Below are 26,027 nucleotides of genomic sequence, written 5' to 3' on the forward strand. Positions count from 1 at the left end.
TCATCATGTATAAAACCTAGTGTATTAATGATAAATTGCTGCTGTAAACTAATATAACTGTAGCACAAAATCTTGTGAATTCCTCTTTGGTAGGTGAAAATTTGCAGTGTTAGGTTATCTATTCTGTATACAGAGATTCTTCAGGAATCACAAACGCTGTGGGATGGAACTTTTTTAATGCCTCTGCTGCTATATATTACTAAACATACAGTATTTATTCACCTGTTGATTAACAGGTTGCCTCCTCTTCTGGACCTGCGATCTCAGTTGTCTGATAAAATTTTGTTTAAGATTAAGTAGTAAAATACTTAAACTCCTGTGTTATGACCCAGAAATTCACAGCCACTATTACTGTTTATAGATCTGGTCAACTATTTATGCTAATTTGTGGGCAGGGAAGGATTCATGCTTTAATTGAATTTCTGCATTTTATTGTAATGGCAACTTTTTAAACAAATTTTAGCAACTCCAACTTTGTTTTTTGTTTAAAAAGAATGTCGTCATAAAGGAAACAAAACAGGTTTGATGTGTTCAATGTAATCAATATAATATTAAATACCACATCTTACCTGTTTCTCCTTAATGACATTTTATATTTATCATAATTCTATCAGATGTGCATGTAGTACACAATAAGCCATACCTGTTATAACATACCTACTTCTCTGTTTGCTGATTCAACATGAATTAGGTATTGCTTCTGAACTTCCCTTTAATGTGGATGTCCGATATTTTGTGATTGTGATAAGCTGATGTCTCTATGTAATGAGGTTAATGTCCACTTGTCCTAAAGAACACACAATAGATTCAAATCAGTGTAGTCTTGGTCAAACCTCTATACAAACTTTTTATAGACAAATTCATGTATACTTCTGAGCCATTTCTCACAATGGAAATACTATTATTATCATTGATGGTTGTTTGTGTTTTTTCCTGTATATTAAGGCAACAAAGAATAGGTTGGTATTGTGGTGAATGTAAAGCAAGGACAACTTTCAAATGACTGCCTCTGGTTCACTTTGCTTTATTATTGTCACTTTGGAAAAAGATTGCTACAGTTCAAGTGACATTGCAGTTACAGACCAACAAACCTCAGAACAAATTGCATTGTTAAAAAGAGTTATCTACCCTGGACTGTTTACTGTTGCTTTGAAAATCAAAGAAATATTAATGACATATATTCAAACTGAATTGAAAAGTGCAAAGTTACAGAGATCTACCACTGAAACATTTTACCTCAATGTGTATAGTTTGGTTGTTTTCCCATTTATATTTCTGAGCTGATGGGAACTTACATAGATATGAAATGCCATCAGCAATACATGACCATTTATTTCACTCACTTAGGCTCTTAGTATATATATATATTAAAAAACAAAACAACAAGTTTGCCATCAAATTAACTTTAATGTTAAAATAAGTGTAAGCACTCCAAACATAACTGCTGAGTATGAGCTGAAGCTTACAAGGTATAATACACAAGTCCTCATTGTTAACATCCACTAAAACCGTTTTGTTTCCCCAATATCAAATATTAAATACAGGGAAACTTTCATCACAGTTTAAATTTCAACTGTTTTATCTCTTGCCAATAGGGTGAAAATATATGGTGAGCCAAATTTTGATACTAAAGTTAAAAAACATGTTTAATGTAATTTAGTGCTAATTTAACATTAGGCAAAAATGATCAGTTTTAGGCGAGGGCAAAAACCGCCCTGGGCAAACGTTTCCCTGTATATAGTAACAAGAAAGTTCACTTTTTAAAACAATGACAGACCTTTCCATGTAGGTTAAACTATTTTCCGAAATGCATCATCAAGTTAAAAAGAAAACAAGCTCTGTGTTAATCATTTATACTGAGGAATCTTAAGTAAAGCAATAACACTATTATAGTGTTCTTTCCACATATCACCAGGAGTCAATCAACAACACATGTATGAGTTATATATGTCTAGGTATCTTCACATACCCTCACATTATACAAAGTTAATGGTACACAGGCATAAGAGAAACTTTAGACAAATCTGAAGTGTTCACATATATATACATGACATGCAAATGAATACATAGTAAAAACATCTATGAATAGTTCTATGATAATAGGTGTTACATAATACACAAAATTTTCTTAATATAGAATCTATTTGCTAAGGAATGATGGTTTTAGGAAGGATCAATACTATACATGTAGTATAATATTTCAGATCAGTTTATATAGGTACTCCAGTCTTTTTAGACCTTTAAAAAACATTTTGTAAATAATGGTATGGGATGACCGTATGTTATAGAATGTTGAATGTTTCATAGAGGAAGGAATGTTGACTGGAATAAATTATGAATATATCAAACTAGAACATGGACATGATATTTCTTAAGGAGGTAGAAACTACCCATACACGAGTAAGTAGTAGTCAATCACAACAGGCAAAGGGGCCAGGTTCATCAAGTTATTAATTAAAAGGTCAACCAGTTTTGCCCTACTTTGGGCCTCTTCAGGACATACAAATCAATCACAATTTTACCCTTAAGGTACTAAAAGAGAATACCTATTTCATTGTTATTCTATGATGTCGCAACTACATTGTTCTATGATGTCGCAACTACATTGTTATTCTATGATGTCGCAACTACATTGTTCTATGATGTCGCAACTACATTGTTATTCTATGATGTCACAACTACATTGTTGGTCTATGATGTCGCAACTACATTGTTGTTTTATGATGTTACAACAGTGGACATCTATTGAAGAAAGAGAACTCTAGATTTACCCCAGACTAAAATAGATATATGATATAAAATGTTCAGCTGGGTAACTATACATAAATCATACTAAATGTTAGTGGGCTTACAGAAGGAGGTAAGTGCCTCTCTAGGATGTGACAAAATGAAGAAAATGTCCTTAATATATCACCACCATACTCATGGTATATTGCCCATACATGATACAACTGGATTAAAAGGGGCTAGGGTGGTCAAGTGTTTAAGGCGTCTGACCATCTTTATCTCTAGCCCTCCACCTCTTGGTTGCTGGTTCGAGACCTTTGTGAGGCAGTCACCAGGTACTGGCTGCAGGTTCTGGCTTTCCTCCACCACCCAAACCTGGAACTTTCTTCGATGACCCTGGATGTTAGCAGGACAAAAAGCAATAATCTAAACTACCTGGATTAAAGCATATTGTAATAAATCTGCATATATTAATAACATCACATCTACATGTTAATTTACTTCACAATTTGTCACATATAATCTTGATTAATAAGCTTGAGCAAGCAATCATTATTACTTCATAAGTTGATTTATTTCTTGATTATATAATATAGTTAAACATACAAAATGGCAATATTACATTTACAAATAGCTTCCATCAATACTTTGACAAAAACACAACCTTCTAAAGAAGTTGAGCTAGTATTCCTGTAAGTCATGCATTACACATTCCTTTAATTTATTGATAATTGTTTTTCTTTATTACAAAAATTGTTTAAAAACACATACAATAGTTAAATCTGTGTAGCCTGCACAATTTGACAGAAAATGCTGCATAATGATTTAACTGACATACAATTCTGAAATTTCTTTCAAAAGTCTTGATGTGTTAACTTCACAAGTGTTTCTTTTGACAAATACCTTAAGTGTTTCACATCACAATGAAATAAGACTACAGTTGTTTACATGATGTAAGATAGCTTAAAACAGTACATGTTGACATGTGATCATTCATAAATATTCAAACCATGATTGTACGACTACAAACACAGCATGAACAATCCGATATCCAAAGTTCTGTATGTAATATTTTACTGAAATAATATCAGAAGAGCACCACACATAATCAAGTAGACACACACATAGGGCAGTACAACACAATGTTAAGGTAAATGACAATGCTTATTGTAAATGCATATTTGTCCCCAGGCAAGCAGTCCATAGGATTTATTACACATTTGTTACAGTACTCAATGTCTTGGTATGATTAAAGCCATGTTATTCTCAGTCCTGCTTAAGCTCTGGAATTATAAGGTGGACAGTAATAAAATCAGTGTCAGTTAAATGTTTTACAGTCAATGTCACTAAATGTTTTACAGTCAATGTCACTAAATGTTTTACAGTCAATGTCACTAAATGTTTTACAGTCAATGTCACTAAATGTTTTACAGTCAATGTCACTAAATGTTTTACAGTCAATGTCACTAAATGTTTTACAGTCAATGTCACTAAATGTTTTACAGTCAATGTCACTAAATGTTTGCATATTGTTACTTAACTGTACTGAATAATTCTTGACGATCAGTGTGATATTCTTACGGCAATAACCTACATTCAACATCTTCAGCTTAAATGATGAGAGTTTTACTGGAATCTGTACAGCAAAGGATGGTGTTAAAACAGAAAATGATCTATTACTTTTAATATGTTTTTAATGATATTTACTCGTAGTAAAACCTTACTATTGCAGCCAACACAAGTATGGATGCCATTTACCCAGCCAGGGTTTTATGTACGTAACTTTTTTCTGTTACTCCATGCACACTGCATCGAATTAAAGCAGACTCTGACCTCGTATCTAGCAGATTATTTGGGCGAAGTTGTATTTCTTCATGAAGGAATCATTCATTAAATACACAAATATCCGATGTTATATCAGTAGGATGTAAAAATTTGAGTGGACTAGTGCTATAACATCATAAATGCTCTTGACCTTTGCATCGATTGCAAAGTCTTAGATGGTCTTTCAAATGGATATATAGCAGTTTCATTGGTGAATTGTTGATTTTCATGATGAAAATATTCCGAAACGATGATGGGCACAATTTAAGTGATTTTGGTGTTATATTTGCACATTCATTTTTTCTCTGAACTGATGTGTGTTAACAAATTGCACTTCTAAAGATTATATATCATTAAAAATTCATTGCTTTTACATTATATAAATGGTTGAATCCTGAGTTTTTTTTCCCTTGTACTTATTCACTATTGATCACTACACTATGTGCTCACACTAGATCACTGTACAGTTGTCTGTATGGTGAACAGCACAAGCCACTAAAATTGTACAGAATATTCCACACACCACAAAAGCTTTTTGGTACAGAAATTGTGCAGCATGTTTTCACCATGTTTCTTTAAACATCAGTACCAGATCACTCTGACCAGTCTGCAGATTTCAGGCCTTTGGAGATAGAAGTCATATAGATTTATCATAACTTTCTTCATCAGAACTCCAGGAACGTAGAGATAATGTTCCAGCGCCGGAATAATCTGGATGTCGTCTCGACTTCCCAGGAAATTCAATGGGTGATGGTTTCGTGTTGGCGAGAACATCCTCTTGTGTGAGATTGATATCAGAACCCTGTGAGCCAGCAGAACTTGCCAAACTACCATCACCCTTGGCAAAAAAGGCTCTTTGGATCTCCGAGTCAAGGAAACAGAAACACAGGGACCCAGCTAGACCGATCACACCCCAAGATGACACTACAATGAGGTCATGTGTTTTGTGTTCAAATTCACGAATTGAAATGGCAATTTCCGCAAGTAGTGAAACCACGATAAAACCAGTCACAAGATTATTTTTCTCTTTAATGTTAGGCACATGTCCCGACAGAATAAGAAGGGTTTCTGGACGTTCCCAGCACATATAGAAATAATTAGCACAGAGGAAAAACAATGCTCCCACAAGCAGGAATACATGATCCACAAATTCATAGATATTGAGAATGTGTGCTGTACCTCCTCGCCAGCACTCGTCAGTTTTGTAAAAGTCAGGAGAGCAAAAGGACACTCCATAAAAGAGAATAGGCATGACGGGAGCACACCAGTTGATTACACACAAGAAACTTGTGCATCTTCCTCCCATACCATCAGACTTTGTTTTGAGCACAGTATAGTAATATCCAGCGATAATGGCAATCCTGATCCAGGCTAAACAGGTGGTCACTTCAATACACAGGCGAAGAGTCCAGCACAGGACATTGTTGTCCTCTAGTGGAAAATTGTAGCAGATTTCAAAAATGAGACGGAAAAAGTATTGTAGTAATGTCCATACAAATATCATTTTCATCTGTTGATATCGAAATCCAATTAAGCGCCTGGAACACCTACACAAAATGGCCAAACTGACCATTTGTATAAATGAAACCAGTATAAGGAAGACATAACTGACCACGCTATACCACTGAAGAATCATGGCTACAAGTAGTCGCTACAGATATCCCAGTTTGTAACTATTAATTAGGACGTTATGGTCTGACAGTCCAACACTTCCACAGTGTGGTACAGCAACAACGCTAACTTCTCTGCTGGGCTTGTATAACAGATGTATCTGGTTGATCCAGTGTACAACGAACGACATGCATATTTTATGAGTAAACAGAGAACAGCAGTACAGTTCTGTAATGTTGAGAAGTAGCCAGAATCAATATGTGTGGTATCACTGCACTTGTCAACAGTAAACACCCTCCATCACGCCTCACTGACCCAGCTTGTACTGTTGAGTCGTATACATGTTCATGAAAAATTAATGCTGTTTTATGTCATCACATTGTCCCTGTACTTACAGTAGCTGTGACCATCTGAAGCTGACCGGAATAACGTCCGATACCACCTCCGATATAACATCTAGGAACCATACATATCATTCATTATCCCGTAGCGGTCTTAGACAGGATGCCGTGTGTGTGCTGGCATGTAGAATATTCCAGTGCCTGATTTTAGCATAATTGATGCTTATGACGTCAAAAGCAGCCTATTAACTGTGTACGGGCAATTTTTACACCGGTGCCAACTCGCCCCGGATCAATAACTCGTGTCTTCGTAACGACTTGGCGTTACCAGCAATTTTTAAACATCGTCATGAACTGGTACCAAGACTATTCAGATCAGATACGTATTGTATCCTACGGGATTTTTCTGTGCCAGTTAAACGCGATACATAAGCTCACGACTAGTCCAGTTCGTGCGTTATGACACCTAACTATACGGTTCCGGTGTTCACAGATTGTCGGATTATTCAGGGTCAGTATTTGAAACTGAAATGGGTTTCGCTAATCAGGGATATTTTCACATTATATCTATGGACTAATTTTGTTTTCTCGTTATTTTTTGCCAAATATTGTTGATGACACGTGATACTTCTAAAATCAATGTAGATAATTGTACCTCTTGGCGCCCGTCATTATGAACTATGTAGATTTTACACTGACTACGGTTTCAGCTTTAGGGTTGAGTTCTCTCCGATTTATGTCCCATCATTTTAATATTGGGGACGTAGTGTTGTCCTCGGTTAGTGCTCAGTTACAATTTCTTGAGTTGTGACATATAACTTCCAAAACAAAATTAATAAGTAAAATGTTCATAAAACGGGAAGAACAATATTGGAGAGCCTTGACTGACTCCAGTGGGAATAACTAGGTGAAATACAATACAGAAGCTTCATTTTCAGTTTATTTACCATAGCCTTCGAAGACAGAAACTGAACTTTCAGATTCTTTACATCGTAGATTCTGCAGGCAGAACTTTAATTTTCAGATTCTTTATAATAGATTCTGCAGACAGATCTTTAATTTTCAGATTCTTTACCATAGATTCTGCAGACAGAACTTTAATTTTCAGATTCCTTCCCATAGATTTTGCAGACAGCTTTTTAATTTTCAGATTCCTTCCCATACATTCTGCAGACAGAACTTTAATTTTCAGATTTCTTCCCATAGATTCTGCAGACAGAACTTTAATTTTCAGATTTCTTCCCATACATTCTGCAGACAGCTTTTTAATTTTCAGATTCCTTCCCATACATTCTGCAGACAGAACTTTAATTTTCAGATTTCTTCCCATACATTCTGCAGACAGAACTTTAATTTTCAGATTTCTTCCCATACATTCTGCAGACAGAACTTTAATTTTCAGATTCCTTCCCATACATTCTGCAGACAGAACTTTAATTTTCAGATTTCTTCCCATACATTCTGCAGACAGAACTTTAATTTTCAGATTTCTTCCCATACATTCTGCAATCAGAACTTTAATTTTCAGATTCTTTACCATAGATTCTGCAGACAGAACTTTAATTTTCAGATTTCTTCCCATACATTCTGCAGACAGAACTTTAATTTTCAGAATCTTTACCATAGATTCTGCCGACAGAACTTTAATTTTCAGATTTCTTCCCATAGATTTTGCAGACAGCTTTTTAATTTTCAGATTCCTTCCCATACATTCTGCAGACAGAACATTAATTTTCAGATTCCTTCCCATACATTCTGCAGACAGAACTTTAATTTTCAGATTTCTTCCCATACATTCTGCAGACAGAACTTTAATTTTCAGATTTCTTCCCATACATTCTGCAGACAGAACTTTAATTTTCAGATTCTTTACCATAGATTCTGCAGACAGAACTTTAATTTTCAGATTTCTTCCCATACATTCTGCAGACAGAACTTTAATTTTCAGAATCTTTACCATACATTCTGCAGACAGAACTTTAATTTTCAGATTTCTTCCCATACATTCTGCAGACAGAACTTTAATTTTCAGATTCTTTACCATAGATTCTGCCGACAGAACGTTAATTATCATATTCTTTACCATAGATTCTGCCGACAGAACTTTAATTTTCAGAATCTTTACCATAGATTCTGCAGACAGAACTTTAATTTTATTTAATCATTTATTTGGTGATATCACTATAATTGTTAGGTGATGTCGGTTTATCATAAAGTGGCATCATAACAACGAATGAGTTATAACCTGTTATCAATTATGAGATAAAGACTCCAAAAAACCATGCTCGACTGTCAATCAATTGTTTTTTTCAGTTGTGATCCGTACGTAGTGCGCTTCAAGATGACATAAAATTGTTGGAATGAATGACTTAGTAGTAACATATCGGCCTCCGTCAGACCTCACTATTACTTAGTGTTAACCTATCGGCCTCCGTCGGACCTCACTGTTACTTAGTAGTAACATATCGGCCTCCGTCCAACCTCACTATTACTTAGTAGTAACATATCAGCCTCCGTCCAACCTCACTATTACTTAGTAGTAACATATCGGCCTCCGTCCAACCTCACTATAACTTAGTATTAACATATCAGCCTCCGTCCAACCTCACTATTACTTAGTAGTAACATATCAGCCTCCGTCCAACCTCACTATTACTTAGTAGTAACATATCGGCCTCCGTCCAACCTCACTATTACTTAGTAACATATCGGCCTCCGCCGGACCTCACTATTACTTAGTTGTAACATATCGGCCTCCGTCGGACCTCACTATTACTTAGTAGTAACATATCAGCCTCCGTCCAACCTAACTATTACTTAGTAGTAACATATCGGCCTCCGTCGAACGTCACTGTTATTTAATATTAACATATCGACCTCCGTCGGACCTCACTATTACTTAGTAGTAACATATCAGCTTCCGTCCAACCTAACTATTACTTAGTAGTAATATATCGGCCTCCGTCCAACCTCACTATTACTTAGTAGTAACATATCAGCCTCCTTCAGACCTCACTATTACTTAGTAGTAACATATCAGTCTCCGTCCGACCCCACTGTTACTTTGTAGTAACATATCAGTCTCCGTCGGACCTCACTATTACTTAGTAACATATCGGCGTCCGTCCAAACTCACTATTACTTAGTATTAACATATCAGCCTCCGTCGGACCTCACTATTACTTAGTAGTAACATATCAGCCTCCGTCCAACAGTATTAACATATCGGCCTCCGTCGGACCTCACTATTACTTAGTAGTAACATATCAGCCTCCGTCGGACCTCACTGTTACTTAGTATTAACATATCAGCCTCCGTCCAACCACATTGTTACTTAATATTAACATATCAGCCTCCGTCCAACCTCACTGTTACTAAGTATTAACATATCAGCCTCCGTCCAACCTCATTGTTACTTAATATTAACATATCAGCCTCCGTCCAACCTCACTGTTACTTAGTAGTAACATATCAGCCTCCGTCCAACAGTATTAACATATCGGCCTCCGTCGGACCTCACTATTACTTAGTAGTAACTCACTGTTAACTTAGTAGTAACATATCTATTACTTAGTAACATATCCTCCGTCGGTCCTGTTTCTTAGTAGTAACATATCAGCCTCCGTCGGACCTCACTATTACTTAGTAGTAACATATCGGTCTCCGTCCAACCTCACTATTACTTAGTATTAACATATCAGCCTCCGTCCAACAGTATTAACATATCGGCCTCCGTCGGACCTCACTATTACTTAGTAATATAGCATATCAGCCTCCGTCCAACCTCACTATTACTTAGTAGTAACATATCAGCCTCCGTCGGACCTCACTGTTACTTAGTATTAACATATCAGCCTCCGTCCAACCACATTGTTACTTAATATTAACATATCAGCCTCCGTCCAATCCACTGTTACTTAGTATTAACATATACCTCACTGCCTCCGTCCAACCTAACATTGTCGGACTTCACTATTACTTAACACATATCAGCCTCCGTCCAACCTCACTATTACTTAGTAGTAACATATCAGCCTCCGTCGGACCTCACTATTACTCACTGTTAGTAGTAACATATCGTATTAACATATCAGCCTCCGTCCAACTCACTGTTACTTAGTATTAACATATCAGCCTCCGTCCAACCTCACTATTACTTAGTATTAACATATCAGCCTCCGTCCAACCTCACTGTTACTTAGTATTAACATATAGCCTATTAACATATCAGCCTCCGTCGGACCTCACTATTCCGCCTCCGGACCTCACTGTTCAGTATTAACATATCAGCCTCCGTCGGACCTCACTGTTACTTAGTAGTAACATATCGGCCTCCGTCCAACCTTACTATTACTTTGTATTAACATATCAGCCTCCGTCGGACCTCACTATTACTTAGTAGTAACATATCGGCCTCCGTCCAACCTCACTATTACTTAGTGTTAACATATCAGCCTCCGTCGGACCTCACTGTTACTTAGTAGTAACATATCAGCCTCCGTCCAACCTCACTGTTACGTAGTAGTAACATATCAGCCTCCGTCCAACCTCACTATTACTTAGTATTAACATATCAGCCTCCGTCCAACCTCACTATTACTTAGTAGTAACATATCCGACTCCGTCGGACCTCACTATTACTTAGTAGTAACATATCCGCCTCCGTCGGACCTCACTGTTTCTTAGTATTAACATTACTCCGTCCAACCTCACTGTTACTTAGTTTTAACATATCAGCCTCCGTCGGACCTCACTATTACTTAGTAGTAACATATCAGCCTCCTATTCGGACCTCACTGTTACTTAGTATTAACATATAGCCTCCGTCCAACCTCACTATTACTTAGTAGTAACAGCCTCCGTACCTCACTATTACTTAGTATTAACATATCAGCCTCCGTCGGACCTCACTATTACTTAGTAGTAACATATCAGCCTCCGTCCAACCTCACTGTTACTTAGTATTAACATATCAGTAACCTCGGCCTCCCAACCTCACTGTTACTTAGTAGTAACATATCAATACCTCATTGTTACTTAATATTAACATATCAGCCTCCGTCCAACCTCACTGTTACTTAGTAGTAACATATCAGTCTCCGTCGGACCTCACTATTACTTAGTAGTAACATATCGGCGTCCGTCCAAACTCACTATTACTTAGTATTAACATATCAGTCTCCGTCGGACCTCACTATTTCTTAGTAGTAACATCGGCCTCCGTCGGACCTCACTGTTTCTTAGTAGTAACATATCAGCCTCCGTCGGACCTCACTATTACTTAGTAGTAACATATCGGTCTCCGTCCAACCTCACTATTACTTAGTGTTAACATATCAGCCTCCGTCCAACAGTATTAACATATCGGCCTCCGTCGGACCTCACTATTACTTAGTAGTAACATATCAGCCTCCGTCCAACCTCACTATTACTTAGTATTAACATATCAGCCTCCGTCGGACCTCACTGTTACTTAGTATTAACATATCAGCCTCCGTCCAATCCACTGTTACTTAGTATTAACATACCAGCCTCCGTCCAACCTCATTGTTACTTAATATTAACATATCAGCCTCCGTCCAACCTCACTTTTACTTAGTAGTAACATATCGGCGTCCGTCCAAACTCACTATTACTTAGTATTAACATATCAGTCTCCGTCGGACCTCACTATTACTTAGTAGTAACATATCGGCCTCCGTCGGACCTCACTGTTTCTTAGTAGTAACATATCAGCCTCCGTCGGACCTCACTATTACTTAGTAGTAACATATCGGTCTCCGTCCAACCTCACTATTACTAAGTATTAACATATCAGCCTCCGTCCGATCTCACTATTACTTAGTAGTAACATATCGGCCTCCGTCGGACCTCACTATTACTTAGTAGTAACATATCAGCCTCCGTCCAACCTCACTATTACTAAATCACTTTCTAAGTCCCCTGCCGGTGTAACCGGAGGGAACTATATTGTTTGTCATCGTCGTCTGACAATTCGGATTGTTGCTAGATGATGACGTAAGTAAGGCATGGCCGATCAGGTTGAAACTTGAGACAATGTTAGGATACTAGAAAACCTAGTGTGGGATTGTGTTTTGGGACAAAAGATCTACAAGGAATTGTCAGCAGGATGTGTGCTTGCAAAGCTTGCTTAAACTTTGTTTTAGTAGTGACACACAAGCCTCCAAAGGCTCTCACTATTTTCACTTTTATTAAGTAGTAACATACCAGCAATTCAAATGTCCAGCTATTCCGGAATCTGTTCAGTTGTCAAGACTTTCCATTAGAATTTTACAAAATACTCACAAGAGAATAGCACGTTTGAATATGATTTATTATTAGATACATTAGAGCTGAACTTTTATCCGTCCATTACTCTTCAGCAGGGTAAGGGCCTGAAATGTTGAAACCTAAGAGGCGGCTGAGTTAAAAAAAATTGATTGGTCGAAAGAAATGGCAAAATCTAGACTCGGAGTACACGAGCTCCATACTTCACTAACATCATGATTTTCAAATATCGGATTATTTCAAACGAACTTTGAACGTAGCATGAATACTGTTTATTTGGTTTGGAATTCCAAGCTACTATATTTTTTAAACTTGATGACATTTCTTCTTTACACTACCGGTCTGGATGGCATTTAAGAGTCTCAATGATTCAATAAGTGCCGGTGGCCTTATTCCTGGAACTACCGTTCTATATTTATAAATGAATTAAAGGTGACGACGTGCTTTATTTAGTATATAATTATTTCAGTTTTATTTTAAGATAATTTATTATTTAGATATTGTCATGACCATTTCCTACACAAGGCCAGTTATTGGTGTATAATGAACCCTGTTGTAACAGTAAGAGGTGTTCTCGGAGAATACGGAGTGTCTCGTTATCCTTTGTTAACTACACTTTGATGAAAGTTTGATCAACTTGTCGCTACAAACCCAATGGTCTCACTGTAGGAGGAAACCGGATTACCCCGAGAAACCCATGTGTCGGGAAGGTGGTTTTGTTCCTAATCACATTTGAATGTGGAATTGAACTCTATTCCTTCATTATTACATTGTGATCAGGGAAAGCACAATCTGCAGACGTCAATCTACATAGAAGAATGTTTTAAGGGAATGCTTTTCTTGAGATGAATCCTCGGCTAGAATTGTGGATTAAATACTTGGTGTAGGACTTAAACTAGCAAATCACATTGCTATCATAGGCTAACTCATGACGTTTAACAAGCTATATATTAGAAAACAATTGAACGATCCTATTAAAATGCCGTTTAAGTAAGGACTGATGACCTGGAACTATCGTGTTATTTTATAAAAGAAAACAAGATTACGAAATGTTATATTTAGAATTTCAGTTACATTATAAGACTATTTTAGATTGACATGACAAGGCTATCGGTGTATATATGTAAATCAACCATATGGCACTATATTGATCTATGTATACTGTTCAACAGCACTTCCTTGTGTTCAACACTGTGTAAATCGAATTTGCCACCATTTCAAACACTGAGAAACTCGTAAACTATATCTTTGATATTTTTGAGTACCATGTTCAGCGAGGAAATGTATTTGGTGTTCGTACACGTGTGTTGTCAGTCTAACCAAAGTTTGTGAAAGTGAAGAAAAACGAGAAATATCTTAGATGTCAACTTACAATGGAGCGTGAAACTCGGGTATATACAATCAAACAGGTACTTATAATACACTTATCGGGTACTTGAACTTCAAACTGTTTTAATTTCTCTCTTTTTTTTTCGTTCTGAACGGCCGACATGTTTTTTCTTGTTTATCGACTAACAGATACTTTCTCAAAACACAACGTCTGACTCCAAGGACTCCTATCACTTCCGTTTAAGACTTGTTTGTATCTTTGTTCAGATTTTGTCTTACGGAATCTGAAGTTCTGGATTTCACTTAGAACTATTACACTTCAGAAATTTCTGCTTGTTCCAGCTCCTTTCCACACGCATTGATTTTGTTGGTAATTACAATAATTCATTACTAACCGAACTAATTGTCCCTTGTTAAAACTTTTGTCCGGAGCTTAACTTTGCTTTCATTTTAATCTAGAAAAATGAAACTCGGTGTATACATTGGCCATGCTTAAACATTGTGCAGTGTACACAATTCCGAACACGCATCTTCTTAATTACAGAGTTATTACCATTTGCTAAAGTATCGTGTCCGGAATATAACTTTTCTTTTATTTAAATCTACCCCTTAAATACAGAATTATAGCGGTTTGTTAAGGTTTTGCGTTACATAAAGTTGTTTCGGGGAACATTCATAGGTTTCATGGTACTCTTGTCTTTATTCTGCCAGAAAAAAACGTCCAACGTCATAGAGATTACATGACCAAGAGATGTAGTCAAGATGGACCAGTGGCATGTCGCTATGAACGGTTTTTACTTTCGTTAAACATACTCTTCCAACGTCACAGAGATTTACGTGAATTGTTAGCGTGCTGGGATGTCCGTTAGATGACATTGACCCACTTTTAAAGTGCACAAAGGTTAAATTTATCGAAATTTTCTAACAATATTGATGTTTAAAGTTGTAAAACCCTTACGTGTGAATGCACGATCAGTGTTAAAAAGGGTCGACGGAATACCAGGATACTAGGGATAATCTGGTGTACTCAACTGTGTTACCTCCCTTGACACCTGTCCACATATAACCCTGGCTATTTATTGCGAAAAAAAAAAAAAAAAAAAAAACAGAAAAAAGTATTTCTTTACCGTTTTGTTATTACTTTACATTCTGAACACATTCTTTTTGTTTTCTTGTATACATTTAGACATCGTCATTTTCTGTTAAACTATGTAATTTACATGTTGTCCAAATTCAAGGACACTGGTCGCAATATCTTTCCCAGGTGACTTCCATAGATATATGTGATATATGCATGTAGTATGGTTTTCATGTTATGATAAATGCCACAGCTTTACCGACAAACACAATATTGCGAAGTAGAATATGGTAGAATTGGCCTGCAAACTCTGATGCATTAAGAACCACTGTATGTGCCATAATAAGACAGTCTAATATTGTTGTCTTATGTTGATTATAAGTTGATTTTTAACTTTCTGAATCAGTCACTGGTAGCCCACAATGCTGACGTCATAATGGTTACGCCCTGGATGGTATATACTGTATTATGAAGTTAACAGACAAAAGGAAACAGTAGTCCTTCCCTATTGACTATGGTCTTCAGTTAGATTTAGTACAATGCTTTGTATGCCTACTACTCATCGACCAATTCGTTCAATACATCATCCATTTCTTGTAGTGACAAGAGGTCAACTGAACTCGATGTGTTTACAAGACGGTATAAACATCTAAAACAAGGAAGAGAAACATGCATTGGTAATAAATGAAGAGTACATATAAGTAAATTACAAAAAAAATATTGCAAGGAGAATACCTTACTTTTATTCCAAAATTATTTGTTGTAGGTGACTTTTGCAGAAGGAGAAAAGTTATGCATTGTCCACGAGTTGGAGGATGAGGACAGGAAAGGACACTGGGAAGAAGTAGGCCGTGATCGGGATCGATTTAAACGACGAATCGATAAAGTGGAGAATATATTGAGGCCTGTGTTATCGCCAGAAAGAAGAAACATAATTTATCAAAGTATTTCACAACGAATCCAACGGGAGACCGATTCACATAATATTTAATGTTAGTCATTAAAACGCGAAGGGTCCTGCTGTTGGAGAAAACCGGAGTATCCCGAGAAACCCACGTGGTCGGACAATGGATCTTTTGGTATTCGTTCATGGAATCGAACCCAAATAGGTGGCTTTGTGACTTCAGTCTACACAGGCGCCCTTCAATGCCAGTGCCCCGCACGCTAAACTTTTGATAGCCAAAAGAATGATGATAACACAGCTTAAAGTATGATTTTTGTATCATATTTAGAATACTGACAGTCGATTCTTTTACGACCTCTGTTTTCTTCTGTAGATTAAACATTGATTGTAAGCCCAACGCGATATCAAGTAGGAAATCCCAATGGCAAGATGCTCGTTCATATAAAGTTACTGGCGGGAAAAATTCAATAAATGTCAAAGGTAATCAATTATATTTATGTATGGTTCTTCGCGAGGAGTTTATACCACTACTAACACCTATATATGTATATTAGTACAGGAACCAAATATGGCGTGGAAATACATTTCTGAATCGATGCCACTACCTGTTCACACCATTAGAGCCACAGAATCTACAGGTTCAGTGAGCTATGAACTAATCTCCCATGTGATTCAACAAGTTCTCTCGGAGTTTCTCGAAACTCTAGGGGTTATGATCGCTTTCGCTCTCTGCACCCCAGGAACATTCCATTGCAAAATGGAAGGTTCCCTGCGTGACATGTTATGGATGAGACAAGAAGACTACTACATCAAACGAATCTCAAGGTCGTAAAACGATATATTGCGTTGATTTCCAAATTTCTGAAACTGCCATGCTAAATAAAAAACCGAACAAGTTGACGATGACATTTGTTGAAAATGCTTATTGCGGTTTTTAGTTACTTTTTAAAATACATAAATATTTATCATTAATTCGCGCTACTCGAGTCAATTCAAGATTTGTAATTCCGTAAATTAACTTTTTATTTTGAAAAAAAAATGAGTAAGATTTTAATGATATCGACTTGAAATGGCAACAAATTTTGAAATAAGTTAAAATTGTGCTTATTATGTCGTCAGTCTGACGCCCCTTAAAACAACTCGTCTCAATGACACTGCAGCCCAAGTTACAGAGAATGGACCTGAACTATGTTGGGATGATGTACTACTAGGTTTGCTCAAATGAATTACGTTTATGTACATTCAATATCAGTGCTATTAAATATCTTAAAACCTCGTAACAAATTACTTTCAATAACTAAGAGACCAATATTGGTCTGAAACATCCTAGAAGATACCAGTTTTGTTCAAACGATTGTCCTCCACCCAATCTCAAAGTCACATAATTCAAATGCGTTAGACTTTTAAGCAACCTTTTTTTAATAACAAAGGGAAGAAAAGTACTGATATAAGGCCTGTGACTTGTTGGGATGAAGGACTACCAATTTTGACTTCGAATGACCTTGACCAAAAAACGCATTGAAGCGTATTATCCCGGTCCGAATCATTCTGAACTTCAGCCGATTTTTTTTTTTATATATATATTGACCGTTATAAAAAAAAAGTCGATAGAATTCGGACTAGTATGATACTTCTTTCTTTGGAAAAAATCTCGCAATGTTTGGAAAATGTGATGTTGACATGTTTTCAGAAACAATTGTTAAGATGAATTTGACGTTGACCACTTCGTGATCTGAATGGCAATTGGTTTACTAGTATATACGGATGTTTATCTCCCTTACCTGGACCAGATCTACCTTGTCCGCTCAAAAGCCGCATTAGATGTAAAATCTGTTAAATAAAACGATTTACTACACAGTCCACGAAATACCTATCACTATCAATGTTTGCCTCTGCTTGTGTCCATTTTGTTCACGTCTACAGGTATATCGTACCATTGCATATGCGTGTCTTTTAAACTTTTTAACACCCACCAACCTGACTAACATCTTTATTCCTGGAACTATCATACTACACATATTTATATCTGAACCTAAAGATTACGACGTGCTATATTTAAAGGTACTTTCAGTTCCTTGTGCATCAATGTTGTGAATTCCGTTAGGCCCAGTGTTATTGAAAGCAGAGCACTTCAGCAATCAGAATGGTTATACATTGAACCACACTATCTAAAATCAGGGAACATATAGATTCTTAGATGACAGATGATGTTTTTGTGGATTTTCAGAATTATAGCAAATTATATATATATATATATACTAGGGTAAAATCTAGTTTCATTTCGGCTCTGGATATGTACTATGCCCAACTATTTTTTCTTTTTTTTTCAGCATTAATTAACCACACCCATAGTTTTCATGCCAAAGCAGTTTTGTTAATTACACCGGGTGTATTAATCTGATCTTGATTGAACACACACTAATAAATTATCATACCTCAGACAATTGATTTTCAAGATTGTGTGTCAAAATCAAGGTCACCATTCATATTTTCTAAAAATCATTTAAGTGTCATGTAGCGGTGTTATTTATGAGGATTTTGATCTTCCTTGCACACTTACAAATGGCTAAAGAAATCTGAAATGAATCTGTGCCATCCTACCCAAAGAAACAGATCCACATTTTTACATATGCTATCACCAACAAAAACAGGTACAATAGTTGAAGTTTAAATCTTTTATTTATTTTAAAATATTGTATTGATTGAGTACCAGTACACAGCATTTGAATGAAATCTTACTAGTAACAATTTCAAAAATGATTTAAAATCACAGGTTATTATCAACCCCAGGAAATTAGGATTTCATATATGCAAGACATAAAACACACTGGTAACTAAATAAGAAAGGGGATTTATTGGATAGAGTTCAGCATGAATTTAAGTTTCAATCCCAAAGGTAATTACATGTTCCATATAGACCAAGAAGATAACCTGTAGTTCCTTTGTGTCTGTATATTTCAGTAACTGAAATGCTTCTGACATGATATCTTGGTGTCATGTAATTGTTATATAACTTATTAAGTATATTCAGCTTTTGATTGGTTAGAATAAATGCTACTTTAGAATCTATAATGGTGTAGTTAAAAATAAAATTAAGAGATTTTCATCCCCTTTGTTAATAGGTAAAACATTTCCAAGACTTTCCTGACAACCTGCAAAATTAAACTATTTCCTGTTAAAACAGAAACAGGCTCTTAATCTCTCAAGATTCACAAGATCTAACCACTTATGACCACCACACCTTCATTTTCCTTTATCTTCAGCTTTTCACCATTACATCAAGTTGTCTCAATGACCCTGAATTCGCTTGTTCTTAGGACGTAAATAACTTATTTTAATTATCTTTCTTTTCTTTAAATCAGAATTGAGTCTTGGTCATTATCAATCCCAAATAATACTACAGGGAATTCTTATAGAATACTAATGCTATCATCACAGAATGTTTTAACTAAACATCTTTGCTGTTGTCAGGAGGTTCATATTGGAATCAAAGAGATACTTGATGCAGTATTTGTATGGAAACAAGGCGGACTATTTCATATCTTCAATCTGCGTAACTTCCTTGACATTAATTTCAATTTCCACTGTTTTGAAGCAAAAAATAAATAAACTGTTTTTCAAGAAGGAATTTAACAATCTGATAAGCTTTTATAAAATAAATCATTGTAAGTGGGATATTCAAACAAAATAAATAAAATCAGAAAGGAAACAAGTTCTTCAACGCAGGTGTCCCAAAATGATGTACTGGTATCAATCACAGTATTAAAAATAAACTTAATATCTAATGATCATTCACAAGATGGTATCCCTCCAATTCTGTTTTAAAATATCTATCATAAATAATATCTCTCCTCTCTGTCGATAATACAGGCTTTAATATTTCCTCTACTTCAGCAATCCGTCGTTGAAATCGTTCCCGATCACGAACAAATTCCTCCCAGTGTCCTTTCCTATCCTCGTCCTCCACATCATACACTGTACATAACTTGTCTCCTTCCGCAAAGGTTACCTGCAAAAAGTCCAGAATCAATAAACAAATTGTCTTTTTTTAATGAATGTAATATTATGAAACATTCTTTTCTTGATTTTCTTTTTCTGCAAAGGTAAGTAAAGAGTTTACAACCAGTATTGGTCATTAAATATATATATTACAGATTTCTTTATCAAAACCAGCAGACTTTTTCTTATCTTCAAATCTCAAAAAAGTTCACTTTTGTTTGTGAATAGACACATCCATCCAAAATAAAGCAGGAAAGATAATATCAAAATACGTTTATGAGTTTGCTGAGAGTTTGTATTATTTATGAACTTTTTACCTTTGTTTTAGATTTTTCCTGATGACTAATGGAAAAGTTCATGTTCCATTTAATGTTGACATCAAGTATTTCTTGTTCTCTTTCTTCACTTTCAAAACTTTTGGTAGGACTAGGTTCCTGACAGGGAGCATTAGTGCAAGTTTTATTTACTGGACAAATCACATTAAGTTGTAATGGACAAGTAAAAAAGTCAAGTTCATGATCTTCATCTTCACCATCACTATCAGAAAAATCATCACCACTGCTTTCTGAAAAACTATCAGATTCACTATCAAATGACACAAGAAAGGAATGTTGCTTCATTGAACTGGAAGGCGAGTTGTTTGAATCAATACCGAGTACAAAAGCAACAGTATTGGTAGGCCCCAGTTTTGTAGTTGCACTTGCTGTCTGAGAACTGTCTTTACAATTTTTTTCCTGGAAATGAGTTTTTTGGGAACCAATTCCTATATGATAGCTCTGGATTTCAGTTGGATCTTCTTTTCTAGCCTTTGAACGTCTTCGCTTCTTTGCTGATGGACGACATGATCCTTTTTTATTATTGTTTCTGACCAAGAGTACAAACCTTCTTTCACAGTCTTTATCTAAATGTGATGGTTCACTTTTCTTTTCTGCACAATTTGTACTTTGTTTTGAATCTGTAATTGTCATTTTAACACTATCACATTGATCATCTTTTGTGGCAGGCTGGTTTTCATTTGATTGAATTTCTAAGGAATTTCCACTGTCTTTGTCTTTATTCACTGAATCCTTTTCCTGAATCCTGCATGTTACATGAAACACTGTGTCATCTGGTTGGAAAATATCGCTTAAAACAGATGTTTCTCGTTGTAAAGTTTTGTTGTTGACACCAGACGAGTCAGCAGATGGTTCCGAGTCCAAAGAGAGAGTCCTAACCCTAAAACCAATTCGCTGAGGAATATCTGACCCATCCAACTCCTCTGATTGACCACATTCAAACCAATCCACAATTTGCACTGACGCAGATTTTTGTCCATTGCTGCCTTTGTCATTTTCTTTGTCTGTGGTGGTAGGGACTTCAGACTGATCATGCTTTTCCACTTTAACATGCAAGTCTTCATGTAATTTTTCCTGATTTGGCATTGCACATTTAATGTTTATCACAGGTTTTTGAGTTTCTTTAACATGATCATTGACTTCTTTGGAATGTCTCAAAGTATGACTAGAACTATCACTTTTATGAGAAAGTTCTGATTTACTTTCTATTTTGTCACAATGGACTTGGCAATCATCTCGCCAACTTTTTTCTTGTGACGATTTTCTCCAATTAGTACAATCACTAGGGACTCTATTGGGCAGAAATGAATTTCTTGGACTGCAGTTGGGCCTATGGCCATCATAATGCTGACGTCTTGGAGAAGCTCTATATGAGTATCGCTGTCCAAGGTGATTACCTGTCATTGCTGGGTGGAATCCATTTTTCTGATACTGAAAGTTTTTGAAATCAGGATTATAAAAGTGAGTTGATTTTCTTATATCTGAAAAGGCACAACTATTAGGTCGGGATGATGCTTTCCTATAACAGCTCCAATGTGGAGCAGAGCCCCATTGTGAAGATTTATTGCGTTGATTCATAGTTCTTTTATGTTCTATCTGATTCAACAGAAAATCACTATCCATATTCATTGGCATAACGTTCGATGTACTTCTGCAATCCATGAACCCTTTATTGGTTACTGGTTCCATTCGTCCGTGTAATTTCAATGCTGAGTCAATTAGGGTACCCATGTCCGATATGTATCGGTCAGTCGAACAACTGTCTGATGTAATTTCACCTGTACTATCTAACCGCAAAAACGGTTGAGTTACGTGACCTTTTTCAGGTGCGGGGTGGTTTTTGCCCTTACACCGCCATCTTGTCCCATATGGATTCATAACACAACGCTATTTAGTCATCCATCCTGTTTCAACGGCTTGATATACGTTGATAATAAACATGTTGTACATAGGAAGAATAACAAAGTCATACATAGAAACACTTTCACACATGGTAGATACAAAGTTATGAAAGTTCCACTTGTGTGTATCGTCGAGCGCGGGACTTGTCCTAAAACCTTGTTGAATATACTCACTCAGATCAAGAAATCCGCTATTCAAAACACTCTTACAACTGTATGACTTCGTTGAATATGTGGATGATGTTCCTCTGTTCACTTCCGAATTCATCTTCGTAAAATATAACTTCAGTATTCTCTGGTTACGACAGTAAATATGACATACTTGTTCTTTTACTCATGTTGTGATTAAGGTTCATGTTTATTCTAAAAATAGTATCTTCCCGGAAGTTCGAGAATCTGCGTTATCTCGCACTATATACATACGCGTAACAAATAATCCACCAGTAAAATAACCAGTGTTTCGTCAAATGACCAGTCAGACAAGAATATGGTTTATAACTTCATCATCAATATGATGTTAATATAATTTTAAAAATTCTGCTAATCGTAGACATTTTTTTTTATTATTTTCGCAAAAGGAAAACGCATTAATTTCAACTTGACGTTTTGCTAAGTTTAGATTATATGACCAAGGTTAAGGACGTATGCTTCGCATTGCATCAGATAGAAGGTAGACAACTTGTGTAATTACATAAGGTTTTGCCAAAAGGAAAAATAATTTAACTATCTAGACTGCATGTTTAGTTTAATGTAACTAGATCTTTAATGTTAATAACATGATTTAAAAAAAAATCAAGAATCCTGTGAAAGAAAAACCGGCTTGTAATTCACTGGATGAAGGATTGCATTTCTTTCTTCCATTGATCCATTAATAAAACGGTAAGGCCCAAGTTCTATCTCCAAGTTGCGGATATCTTTAATTAACCATAGTTTAAGTGATCACACAAATTTAACAAATATTATGTCGTCATCCATTGTGAAAATCATTCTTCAGATCTGTTAAATTTAACATTCATTAGAACGGAGGAAGATTGCAACCTGATTAATTTAGTATTCTTTGGCTAATTTTTGTAACGTATACAACTATAATTTCGTCATATCTATGTTGTTATTGTAGGTCATCAAATCTCACACGTAATTGTAATAATAAAGTTGAATTGAAAAACTAACGTACATGATATGGGTCTTAGTCTTGGCAGGCGCTTTTTAAATGTCATTAGTATGAGGCGCGAATCTAAAGTTAGTGAGAAATCCTTAACAAGGCAGTGAAGCGCATCAAATTATCATAAGAAAGTTACACAACGTGTATGATTTGTTGCAAAGGCTTAAATACGACATATTCCGTAGCTCAATTAGAACACGCTAGCATGTACAATATTAATCTTTAGCGGAGATCCGATTCATTGAGATTTTAAGAAAAAGAAAACACATGACATGCTACCAACGACTCTCTTTTCGATGCCGAACGAACATATATGTACGAAAATTAGACGAAACATCGGGTCACAAATTATTGATAGCAAAATTAAGATTTGTACTAAAATGATACACACATTGATATCACAAGTCTGAGATAATTATGAAGTCAGAAATTTATTATATAAAAGGGCAGAATTGCGGTGAATATTTAGGACGCACTTTCGCAGAAATTTCTGACGAAATTCTTTGGCTATCAGTACAGTGCGCACGCAAATGACATCGATGACGGCGGGAAATATTATTAATTCCAAATATGAAATATTTTTAACAAAAAAAAAAAAAAAAAACCCACGCACACACAACTACAAACTGATAGAATACACATGCACAAGGACACGGGACCAGATATGATTTTTGATTAGTAAATTGCCTCTAGGAGGAGGTGAGGATGGCTGGGCTGTAAATTTAAAAGAATACCACTGTTGTTTGGGAGAAAGGATGTGAACATTTTATAGGACGAGTAAGAAATCCGATTTTGATGAACTTCTTTTTCTTATTTTTCAGCACATGCGTATGAATTTTGTCTGCTTGATTGTCTCGTTTTCACTACTCGGAATCAGGGACGTCTAATTGTAATACAGCTTATATAAGTAATTTATTTAAAACGAGATATTTTGAATGTTTAAGAAGCGACGTCACTGTATGAAATTATAACACTTAAGAGAAATTGGTCAATATATTTCGTCGTTTCAAATAAAAAAAAAAGCTAATTATAAAACATAATAGATTAATACTTCTAGATTGCTTGTTAAATGTTTGTGTGTGTGTTCGGTGCAAATAATAATCATAATGAGTAAATAATGGACGCAGGCAAAACAAATGCCTCTATATCCATAACTTTAGGTGTAATAACTGCACCATTCAAGTTTGTTTTGAGTCACAACAACCAAAGAAAGGAATCTTTAAAAATATCAGAAAAATAAGAAATCATAGTCAACTTTCCTCAATAGGAATAAGAAACGACTTAACACAATGTGAAAGAGAAGCAGAGAAGGCATTAGAAAAGGAAGCGAAGCAGAAAGAAAACGATGAAACGGAGGATTATGTATACCGTGTCTGTGGACCGCCTTGGAGTAGAAAAATTGTGCGCCTTTCCAGAATCAATATATACAGAGGAAATTTTAATGTCTTTTCAACTTTTAAATAGTGACATGTTTTTGGTATTTAGTATTTAATTGACTATACATATGTAATAACTGAGAATCTTAGAATTTGTGTAGGAAATATCTCCTGATCATCATATAGATTGAAAATTCCGTCCTAGCAGCCTAAGATTCGTTTTACTATGTCCGTGCTTGTACGGAGTGACGAGATCACGTTCCTATGTTATCGCGAAAAGACCGAATGTTACAAAACAAAAATAAAAGATATGTGTTTGAGCACAAGTCGGCATGATCTTAATTTATGCAAGACAGTCTAAGGGAGATAACTCATATAAGATTTTTAAAAAATTGCACAAATGAATAAATAGTACACGTAACTGAAGACAAAAAGTACAATTCCCCTCGCATCTCCACATTGATTTAAGCGCAATAAAGAAGATGGATGATGGTATTAAGTCTAATAACGTTCATTAAGGAATGAAGTCACGAAACATCTGACATCTGACAGAAACTTTGACTTTCACCCTATTTAGGACACTTGGAATTCGATGTTGTCCAAGATTTAATGATTCTTCGTAAGTGGGTTATGTTTGACAAATTCATCAAAACATGAAGCCGTTAATAGTGCTAACATGGCATTGGGGAAAAATAGTGACCTGGACTCTAGACCTCTGAAATTCGAAATCACCACACATGTAATGGCATTCCAGAAGTGTGTTAAGTTTGATGAAAATCCATAGAAAAATTAAGCTACTACAGCTGACAGGTTTTCCGTAACAAGAGGCCCAATGTGCATTCATCACTCACCTGGTGTTAATATCACAAAAGTATTGAAATGTACACCAACGACATTCAAGTCGGCACATCCAATCAGTTTTAACCAATATTCACAACATAAAGACTCAACTCCATACATAGACATTTATGAACCAAATTATATGAATTATAGGTAAATTTCATTTCCTTTTTCGATTTTTGTTTGGACTTCAGCCTAGAAACACCTTTCCACCAAATATCATGTTTTTCGGAATCCATCTATCGCCGAGATGGACATTAAAGCAATGGTGTCAAAATAACCTCGCGTTCTATCACCCTTGTACAAAGTGTC

The 26,027-nt window shown here is 35.8% G+C and overlaps 1 protein-coding gene across 1 annotated transcript; it reads right to left on the reverse strand.

Annotated features, from left to right (window-relative positions):
• Nucleotides 1–18,803: 18,803 nt before the first annotated feature.
• LOC132548350 (uncharacterized) lies at nt 18,804–22,682 on the reverse strand. The gene is made up of 2 exons (XM_060212206.1): nt 20,419–22,682; nt 18,804–20,111 (listed from the first exon to the last, which is right to left on the reverse strand). The coding sequence occupies exons 1-2, from the start codon at nt 22,312–22,314 to the stop codon at nt 19,884–19,886; spliced, it is 2,124 nt and encodes a 707-aa protein (XP_060068189.1). The 5' UTR covers nt 22,315–22,682; the 3' UTR covers nt 18,804–19,883.
• Nucleotides 22,683–26,027: the final 3,345 nt, after the last annotated feature.

Source organism: Ylistrum balloti, unplaced genomic scaffold (assembly GCF_031769215.1).
Source record: "Ylistrum balloti isolate Yb309-2 unplaced genomic scaffold, AGI_CSIRO_Ybal_v1 Utg370010, whole genome shotgun sequence".
Classification (NCBI taxonomy): domain Eukaryota; kingdom Metazoa; phylum Mollusca; class Bivalvia; order Pectinida; family Pectinidae; genus Ylistrum; species Ylistrum balloti.